We start from the raw sequence: 10,889 nt of genomic DNA on the forward strand, positions 1-10,889 counted from the left end.
CTTTTTAGGTCTTCAAATTCCTGGCCACCATTCACTTGCATTGTGAAGACCTACGGAGCTTAGATATTCTTCTAAAAATCTTTGTTTGTGTTCCGCAGAAGAAAGAAAGTCATACACATTTGGGATGGTATGAGGGTGAGTAAATGATGAGAGAATTTCATTTTTGGGTGAACTATCCCTTTAAGGATGTAGAATTAAAATGGAATGAAATTCATATATTGGCTGTAGTTAATTATACATTTTATTTTCAGTATGACAATAGCACTTAAAACATATGTGTACAATGTAATGTTTGAAATTTAAGCTTTAGAAATTTTTATTTAAATGTCATTATGCATGGACAGAGCAGGGAGAGCATCAAATCAGCTTTGACAGTATTGACAGTGTTTAACTGTACTGAACTTAGTTAGAGAAATATTTCTAATCAGTTGAGAAAAATTTATTCTACATATAATGGAATAAATAGGCAAGATTTGTCTAAACTAATGATGCTATTTTATGTATGTTTTTGTTTCAAACCCTGTGTTTGACTCGTAAAAGTCTGACCAATCAAACTCTTGTGTTGAAAATCTGTGTGACTGTGTTGAATATTTTAGAACAGATATGCAGTAATCTTCCTCTTCCTGTTTTTTCAAAGGTATGTTAATGTTAAACTTCATTACGACTTTTCTAGGCATCTCAGTTTCACTTAAGAGAGGAGGCAGTCAACCAGTCTGAAGTCCTGCTCTGTTCTAGTTATTTCTCTCTTACCTTGATGAACTTCCCTGCTTATCAAATACTGCACATACTGGAGCAGTGAAAGAAGCTAGCTGGCCATCAACAAACCCAATTTCGATCAACGTTTTTAAAGGACGAATTTGAGAAGGATGTGCAAATTGAATACACAGCATTAAGACTGAAAGACAGACGATAGATTGCTGACAGTTGCATTGATCGCCTTACATTTATTTTACAATGTCTGACAAGCAGATCAGGTGAGTCTTATTAAAATGGAAATGGGTATAATCACTGTATATACAGTAGTGACAATGTACAGTTTCTACCTTGAGAAGCTGTTTCTACCCAATCAGACTCTTTAAATTAGTTTCAGTGGAACAACCCAATGTAATCAATAATATTTTAATATATAAAATTGTATATATAAGATGTTTCCAGTTTAATTTCTTTAATGCAGTACTTTTTGAACTTGAAGTATTATACATACCAGACTTTCAGAATTATGCTCTGGACAAGCTCAAACACTTAAACTGTATTATGATTAACTTAATTATCTGCACAAATATTTTAGAGAACCACAAACCTGCCCCACTTTATATTAGGCGTCTTTAACTACTATGTACTAACATTAACAATACAAAACATACAATACAATGTACTTGTGTAACTACATGTTGATTTGGAACATACAAGTTTAACATTTGATACTACTGAAGTTGAGGTACGGGTAAGTTTAGGGTTAGGGATTGGGTATAGGACTAGGTTTAGGGGTTTTAAGGTTAACATCATAACTACAGATGTAATTTAATGCAGGTACTCTCTGGTACTAATGTAAGAACAATGCAACAACATGTATGTGCATAATAAGTATACTGCAAAAATATGCTTATGTATACATAGTATTTAAAGACACCTTATATAAAGTGGGTCCCACAAACCAACTAATACATCAAACCTCTACAGAATTGATACAATCCTTTGCTTATATTTCTAAATAATGCTAAAAGATATTTGTGCTGTTGTTTCCCTACTAAAATGATGTCACTTCCAGGAGGATGATGAGGAAGAACTGGCTTTTCCAAGATCTGTACGATGGAAAGTGATATTGTGGACATTGAAGAAAACATTTGTTTTCGAATTAAATCAATACTCCTTCAAAAAAGAAAACGTTTGTTTTAAAGATTTCAATTCAAAAAAGGAAAACATGAAAAATCATCTGGAATATGTTTTTATAAACTGCCAGTTTTTCAGTGCCAGGTGATATAAAATTGTACTGCATACTTCAAATGACCCACTACACCAAGTACAGCTATTGCTTAATGTAAATAATAGATAATATAATTTATGTGGCCTTTAAAGATGATGCTTTCACAAAATAAAGTGCATTTATAATGATGATGTTGTCTTCTTAGATGCCATGTTTTCTTTCATACATTGGAATAATTTGGTTTCCATGTTTTCTCAGCCTGCCAGCTAAACTTATCAATGGAGGCATTGCTGGACTGATTGGTGTCACTTGCGTGTTTCCAATTGATTTGGCTAAAACGCGCCTCCAAAACCAGCAAAATGGATCTCGCATCTACAGTAGCATGTATGTTTGAGCAAAACCTGTACCCGATTAATGCCTGTGCTTATGGATACTTATGGTGTGAGGCTGTGTTTAATTCACAGGTCTGACTGTCTTATTAAAACCATCCGCACAGAGGGGTTCTTTGGGATGTACAGAGGTACAGTACCGTGACATATAATGTCAAGGCGAGGATTTGTGTGCATGTAGATTATTTTGTTCATGGATAGAACAATTCCATTTTCTATTCTCCTTTTCTCTTAAGCTCCATTTTGTCATTCACTCTTTCATTTTGTTAGGGGCTGCGGTCAATCTGACGCTGGTAACTCCAGAGAAGGCCATTAAACTGGCCGCCAATGATTTCTTTAGACACCAGCTCTCCAAGGATGGGTGAGAATAAAAACATGATGAAAACAACATCATGTTCTCTCTCTCTCTATCTCTCTCTCTCTCTCTCTCTCTCTCTCTCTCTCTCTCTCTCTCTCTCAGGCTATTTATTACACAGCTTTGTGTGCTTGATTTTGATCAGTCAATCAAGGCATTCTGTGGTCAGATATTTTTGTACAATAACTGCTAAAAATGTATAAATGACCATTGTCTATGGCAGCCAATTTCCTATAGCTGAGATATCTCTTGTATTATTCAACAGTCTGCTTCTTTACATAATTAAACGATTTCAATAGAAATCAATATTTCATGTCCATTTATTTGCTAAGTAGCCTTGAAACACATGGGTTTATTCACAGTCAGCCAACAGGATGATCAAGTTTTAATACAGTACATACCGTAATTAAATATTTAATATTTCTCTGGGTAGGTTTATTTTTTTAAGTACATTTCTGTACAGACATATACCTTAAAGTATTGACAAAAATGGCTATTGTCTGAAACTGCTCAAGTATCGTTTTGATTCATTTAACCCAGTCCCAGTATATGGGGTAAATTGTCACAATAGTAACTTGCTGTTGGTTGACACTGATTTGAAAAGAATACCTTTTTCAAATATAAAATACTATCTTAATGGGACAAAAATCTAAAATATTTGTATTTAAAATGTATCACAGGCTATTTAAAGTATTTTCAGCTAAATTAAAAATGCGAAACAATTCATGAAACAGTAAATGTGTAAAAGGTAGCAAAAATACCTAACCATTGTTTTGGTCAATAGAACTTTTAACTTGATAAACATGTGACAACTTTCCCCAACTTTACATTTATGTAAAAAACCCTTCCTTGAGAATCCAGAGAACTTAATTTATCCTCTCGGTTAAAAGCTTCATTGTAAAGTTTTGTGATTTATTTTCCCCCATAAAAATCATTTATGCACACATTTTTATGACTAATTTTTATTTGACAGGGAATGAGCTCAAAAGTAGGGCATAATGAAGGTCTGATAACTTATTTAACAGTTGCACTGATTTAAAAAGTGAATGCTCTTATTTAATTTATTCTTTTTTGCCTTGGGCATAGTGTAGTCCATTTGAAGTCTCATATCGACTTCTTATTTTTAAAGTGAATTAATCCACTGAGCTGATGTATTTGCATGTTGAGTGTTGAAACCAGGGCTTATCTGATAAAAGCTACCTATAAGCCCCTGCATAATGAATAGATACTGCAGTATAACTCAGCTTATCTTGAGAACTTTAACTGTAGTCTCTGTGGTGACTTATAGCTAGAATGCTAAATTATTGATTAATACAGTCCAGTAGACAGCAATGAAGCAATTAATTATTTAAGTGTTTGTTTGGGTGTGTGATGTCATCTCATTCATTCACAGACCTTAGTGCTTCTTGTTTACAGTGGAAACAGTCTTGTCGTCATGTAAATATATGATGTTATATTGACTCTCTCCCAGACAGAGGTTGACGCTGGTTAGAGAAATGTTAGCTGGCTGTGGAGCAGGCACCTGTCAAGTTAGTCACTATCTCTACAGCACCCATATGACCCACATCAGTGTCAAACACACACACACACACACACACGCGCATTCTGCACGTGCGCGCTCACGCACACGCACACACGCATACACAAACAACATTTGTCATTAAGTGATGCAGTTCCTAAAGGAATGTTCTGTAAAAGTAAGAGACCAGCTGGTGGACGAGCTAGATCTCCTTAACCCTCATTACAAGAACGTGACGATATATTTGCTATGGCGATAAACATTCATTTGTTTATGCATCGCTGCATTTTCCATGTGATATGTCTACTGAGTGGCGCAATAATACTTGAATTTGTACTCCCATAAAGATAAATAAAGATTAAAGGGGAACGTGATTAGTTTATAACAAGTTTAAGTCGCTTCAGAACGCTTGAATTAAGGTGAACAAGTTGTATGGAAGAGCGCAATTTGATGAGCGCACACAGTAAATACTATAAAGTGTAATCTCATCAAAAAGTGAGTCAGATTGCGCTGGTCCGCTGCATCTTCTGCTATATATAACGCTCAGATTCGGCACGCAATATTGATTTTGTGGCCATGTTTCCACTGTTGCCTGATCTACATTAATCCTTAAAGGTATAGTTCACCCAAAAATGAAAATTCTCTCATCATTTACTCACTCTCATGCCCACTCAGATGTGTATGACTTTCTTTCTTCTGCTGAACACAAAGATTTTTAGAAGAATATTTCAGCTCTGTAGGTCAGTACAATGCAAGTAAATGGTGACCAAAACTTTGAAGCTCTAAAAAGCATATAAAGTCAGCATAAAAGTAATCTATTTAAAAATATTTAAGTCTTTTTTTTTATTTTTTACAAAAAATCTCCACTTTTACTTTCACATTCTTTCACATTTTAAAAGTTAAAGTGGAGATTTATAATTGAAAAAGGATTTAAATATTGATCTGTTTCTCACCAAAAGTGGCTACATTACTTCAGAAGACAAATATTAAACCACTGGAGTAGTATAGATTATGGACCTACAGAGCTGAAATACTCTTCAAAAAATATTTTTTATTCTCATTTTGGGGTAAACTCATTTAAGTGAATCGGACCCTAAACCAGTGCAAACAGCATGTGCAAATAACCGGTGCTATTACAGAGCACAATTTATTCTTAGTTCTTGTGCTCTGGCAAAAATGTAGCAATTGTCATGTTTTGTAATGAGACCAGGTTGGCTAAAACATAATAAACCCCTTAACCCTGCTGAAAAGACCATCTTAAAACAGCCTTGGTTGGTTTTCTGGTCTTTTCATCAGGGATAAGCTCTATGAACAGTGACGGTGACTTCACTTGTAAGTACATTACTGAAAATTTTGTTTTTACAAACTGAGGGATGAGCCATAATTTTTGTCTGTGTTATTCAACAGTATGTCACAGTCTTCTGTCAATAGAACTCAATTTGTACTGAACTCAGAACATTTATTTAATCTACATCAAACTCTTATTTCTGTCTATGTGGTTCATTTGTGTTTTTGCAGGTGATTGTAACCACTCCGATGGAGATGCTAAAGATCCAATTGCAGGATGCTGGCAGAATAGGTGAAAGATATAAAACTGTCTGTCTGCTGTACTTTACATACGTTTCATTGAAGAGAATACTACCATAACATGCATGCTATTTTTGCTGTATGTTATATGTATTCTATGCACAATTTGCAGTTTTCTGTAAATATGGTACCTGGATGACCTGCTACATTTGCCTAAATGTGCAGTATACAACCAGTGCACACTGCATGTATATTGTAAACTCAGTGCAATACACTTGATTTTACCTTCCATTTCCAGTGTGACAAATATACTGAAGGAATGTATTCATGACTCATTATTTGATTGAATGTTTATAGATTTATACACAAAACTGAAGCAAACATAACAATATTTAATTCTATAACTGCATTAAGATAACTGGATGCTACTCACTGAATAAACGTGCAAAATAATGAGGTCATGTGACAACAGTGTAGCATACTACGTAATACATTTATCACTTATGCATACTGTTTTGCAACCTATGTTTTAAAAATAACAGGCAGTATAATGTGCAGTATGCAGTAAGCAACATGCTAATATTTTATACCAAGCATAGCTGATGTCTCTGACAGAGGCCCAGAGGAAACTGTCTGGCCAGCAGTGTGGAGAAGGTGAAGTCAAAGGGAGGTTTGTTCAGATGAAGTCTCCCACTGCCCTGCAGCTCTGTAAAGATCTGCTTAAGGACAAAGGCATCGCTGGTCTTTACAAGGGATTGGGGGCCACTCTATTAAGGTAATCAGACATGCATTTGGTCATAATGTGTTCTGTCCGTCCTTTATCTCAGACTGGTGTTTCTGTATTCTCTCTTTCTCTTGCTCAGAGATGTGCCCTTTTCCATCATCTACTTCCCACTGTTTGCTAACCTGAACAGCCTGGGCAGGAGGAATGCTGATAGCTCGGCACCATTTTACATCTCCTTCCTCTCTGGCTGTCTTGCAGGCTGCACTGCAGCTGTTGCTGTTAACCCTGTGGATGGTGAGACAGCCAACACTGTACGAACGAACACATTTATTGAGATGGGATGTGTATATAACTACTAGAAGTCCAATTTCAAGGACCAATTACCAATAAATAAATACAAATGAATGAATATGCTCTGAAATTAACCAAAGGCTACAGTTGGGTATAATGAACAAAAGTGATATCGTACCTCATGAAAACAGATAAAACTAAACAAAACAGGAAATGTATTATGGTGTGTTTTTTCTCCCCACAAGGTAAAGTCTCTATTCCAATAGTGAGCTATATAGTACCTAGACATCATGCTTACTGAAATGGAACCTCATTAGTGACTGATTTGGCATGCTCCACATAAGCAGCAAATCCACATGGCACACAAAGAGTGCTCTGCACATGAAGTGATCGGGAGAATCAATCCAATTTTTGCTTTTATAAATGAATATAAAAAAAATAAAAAACAATGGCTACAAATGTTAACTGCATGAGGCTCAGTGATTAGAATTAGAAAACTTTATTGTCCATTAAATTTACATAAAATGGAAATTTGCCTTCGGCGTTCTTGCAACACAACACAGGACAACAATAAAACACCAAAAATACATAAAAATAAATTTTCAAAAGCAACAGTGTTCATGGGCTGAAGGGGGAATTTTATTTTGTAGTATACACTGTAATGTTGTTTTAACAAAAAAACAAAAAAAAAAAACCTGGCAGCTATGGTTGCCAGAATAATTATGTAAAAAATACAATAACATTGTAAACAACTTTACAGAACAACCTGTACATTTTACAGTTTAAAAGTGTTGCAATTTACATTCCCACACTGGCACTGTAAAAAATAAAATAAAATAAAATAAAAAAGAAATTCTGTTACATTTTACAGTTTCAGAAGGCTAATATCAAATTAGCCTTCTGAAACTGTAAAAATCTGCTTTTTACTTTGTAATGCATTCGCTAATCACCATTGTAACTACAGAAGGGCACATGATTACATGAAGTTCATCAATAGTGGCTCTTCCAGGTGCAATGAGACAGTGCTCATCAGGGTAACACATGTGAGATTTAAATAATGCAGTAAACATGAACTAAATTACATAAAATTTAAAACAGAACATCCCAGTGTACATAACTGATATTAAAAATAAGATGAAACATAACTATTCCCATAAAATATAATGAAATGTAATGGGTCATGCAGGGAAATCTGGGTTTCCCGATTACGTTTTTTTTTTTACTGTATTTTAACAATAATTTATTGTAAAAAGTACATGTCCTCTCTAGTTAAACATAATGTATATTTTTGCCATTAATTATACAGGAAAATCTTACTTTCTACATCTAAAAAATATATTTTTACAACATTTTATTGTAAAAAATACTGTATTGTCTTTTAAAATATATTAAAAATGTTACTGTATATTTTACATTTAATATTTTTTAATCAATTAACATTTTATTTCTGTAGCATTTTTACAGTATTTTACTGTTAAAACTACAGACATTGTTTCAGTGTATCATTGTTTAAAATAGTCACCGCAGAGGGTGCACAAATTATTTTTTGTACCCATTCTTCCAGGCTAATGGGACCTTGAGTCTCCTGCTAGATGGTATGATGAATGAAGGGAGTGATTGTGATGACTCTCACTTAATACCTGCATTTTCATGTAGGATGGCCATCGAAACAAATGTTTCCGTATCAAGTTCAAACAATGTACAATACGCTATCAAGCGGACAGGAACTTGACCATAAGTCATAAGTCTGTAAGTTTGCCAAATTTAATGTACATTATATTAAACCAGCTGTGACTGTAAACACAATATGTTTCTATAAACAAAATCATGCAACATGCCTTCATCTCCAAGCGTAAATGATTACAGTGAATTGTTTAAACCCCTGGCTTTCTGTTTGAAAGTGGCTATTGCTTATATTTTTCGCTTGATCTGTTATTCTAATAAATTAGTTCATATAAAAGAAGTATAAATAGTGGTATTTTATTTCTTTATTTATTAAACAGATACTGTACTTTGTTTACTGGGTAAACATAAAATTAATAAAACACAAATATTTTAACATGAAGCTTAAATTGCTTCATAAAGTCTAAAATATTTTTTTGTTTGTTGTTGTTGTGGGTTCACATTCTGAAAATACTTATTAGTGAGGCAAAATCACGTGTTGTATTTCTAAATATTTAAAATTAAACGGTGTTCATTAGCTAAACCTAGTGCCATGGTAACAACCGCTCCTTTTGCTTGGATAGAAGATATTGAATTGCGTTCTGAAAAACCGATATGTTAGCACCCAAGACCTTTCAACCATCTGAAGCACTCACTCTTGAGGGTAAAGCCTTCGAAGGCTTTAGGGCTTAGGGATGAGCACTTCGGAATGGAACGCACCTAGTTTATAGGACATTGCTAATCAGTAGAATCAGCTGTGTTAGATATAGTAGTCATCCAAAATGTGCAGTGCTGGGGTCCCCCAAGACCAGGATTGAGAAACCTAATCCTGTTCAAACAGTGCTTGAACTCCCTCTTGCCTAGGTGTGTGTATAGGTTCTTAAAGAGATGACTTCTTACATTCCTTTAAATTTCACATCAAGTTATCAAACATACTGTAACATCATGCATTGTTTGTTTCTTTACAAAGCCACCAGTATCTGTAACACCAGTATGTGTATGTGTTTGTTTGTGTATATCTGGGCTGCAGTGATTAAAACCAGGCTTCAGTCTTTGGCTTGTCAAAGTCAGGAGGACACTTACGGTGGAGTTAAAGACTGTATCAGGTAAGACCAGCGTCCCACTAGCTGATTTTTAGTCGTACTCTTAAATTAAACAGACTTCTGTGGTAGTTTTCTTCTCAAACAATCTCTTTAAAAGAATAGTTCACACAAAACATGTAAATTCTGTCATTATGTACACACACTTGTGTCGTTCCATACCTGTAGAACTTTCTTTGGAACACAAAAGTATTTTTGGGCAGATTGCTAGGGACTGACAGCCTCAGTCACCATTCACTTTTTCACAATTTTTTTTTTCTCTCCATACAATGAAAGTGAATGGTGACTGAGGCTGTCAACTAATAATCTCTATTAAACTCAAACAAAAAGACCATCTTAAGGCTCTTTAAACTAAAGGGTGGGACTATCCTACAGCTGCCATATTGAGCACTACAATTTTACAATTTGCTGCCAAAATGGGGCTTTGCAATGTGTGATAGGGAATCAAAGAGGAATGTCATAGACAGTTATTTAGTCTGTCGCCCCTCTTCCATTCTTCCATTCATTTTCAGCTAAAAAAGTTGGTAAGTGCGGCATTACTGACCAAAATAGTTATTTCGAGTCAGCTGGTGGGATGCCACCTTTTGAAACTGCCACAAACACTCTTTAAGTTTTACCCATAACACAAAATCTTCTCTATTATTTTCATTTTTATTCTGTTTCTCATTTTCCTGACAGTAAGATTCTCCACAATGAGGGTCCCTCTGCATTCCTGAAGGGGGCGTACTGTCGTGCATTGGTCATTGCTCCCCTTTTTGGCATCGCTCAGGTGGTTTACTTCCTGGGAGTTGGTGAATTTGTTCTCAGCCTCCTGCCTGGACAAAATCACTGAATCTATACTGTTGCTACAAGTACTGATCTTCAAACAGATATTTTTATTCAAACTGTAGCAATAATAATTAGATGGTATATTTTAGATCTGCTTTGAAGACCATTTCCATCAGAGGTGTAAAAGGTAAAACAAATCTTACTCTAGTAAACTTATAGGTACTGTGTCAAAATCTTATTTTAAGTATCATGCCAAAACATATTAGAGTGAAAGTACACTGAAAAAAAGCTAAAGGGATAGTTCACCCAAAAATGAAATATCAATCATCATTTACTCACCATCATTCATCCCACATGTACAGTAAATAACTTTATTTCTTCTGCTGAACACAAACAAAGATTTTTAGAAGAATATCTCAGCTCTGTGGGTCCATTCAATGAAAGTGAATTGTGACCAAAATTTTCAAGCTCCAGAACACACATAAAGGCAGCATAAAAGTAAAAAGAATATGTAATTTTCATTTGTTTAGCAGGATAAAGAAAGTCATACACATCTGAGATGGCATGAGGGTGAGTAAATGATAAGATAATTTTCATTTTTGGGTGAACTATCCCTATTACCTAAAAAAT

The 10,889-nt window shown here is 34.7% G+C and overlaps 1 protein-coding gene across 1 annotated transcript; it reads left to right on the forward strand.

Annotated features, from left to right (window-relative positions):
* Nucleotides 1-954: 954 nt before the first annotated feature.
* slc25a22b (solute carrier family 25 member 22b) lies at nucleotides 955-10,323 on the forward strand. The gene is made up of 10 exons (XM_052153539.1): nucleotides 955-974; nucleotides 2,183-2,308; nucleotides 2,389-2,444; nucleotides 2,584-2,674; nucleotides 4,140-4,197; nucleotides 5,706-5,766; nucleotides 6,330-6,489; nucleotides 6,578-6,732; nucleotides 9,422-9,497; nucleotides 10,170-10,323. Exons 1-10 carry the CDS (start codon nucleotides 955-957, stop codon nucleotides 10,321-10,323), a joined length of 957 nt encoding a protein of 318 aa, XP_052009499.1.
* Nucleotides 10,324-10,889: the final 566 nt, after the last annotated feature.

The sequence above is a fragment of the Xyrauchen texanus genome, chromosome 2 (assembly GCF_025860055.1).
Source record: "Xyrauchen texanus isolate HMW12.3.18 chromosome 2, RBS_HiC_50CHRs, whole genome shotgun sequence".
NCBI lineage: Eukaryota > Metazoa > Chordata > Actinopteri > Cypriniformes > Catostomidae > Xyrauchen > Xyrauchen texanus.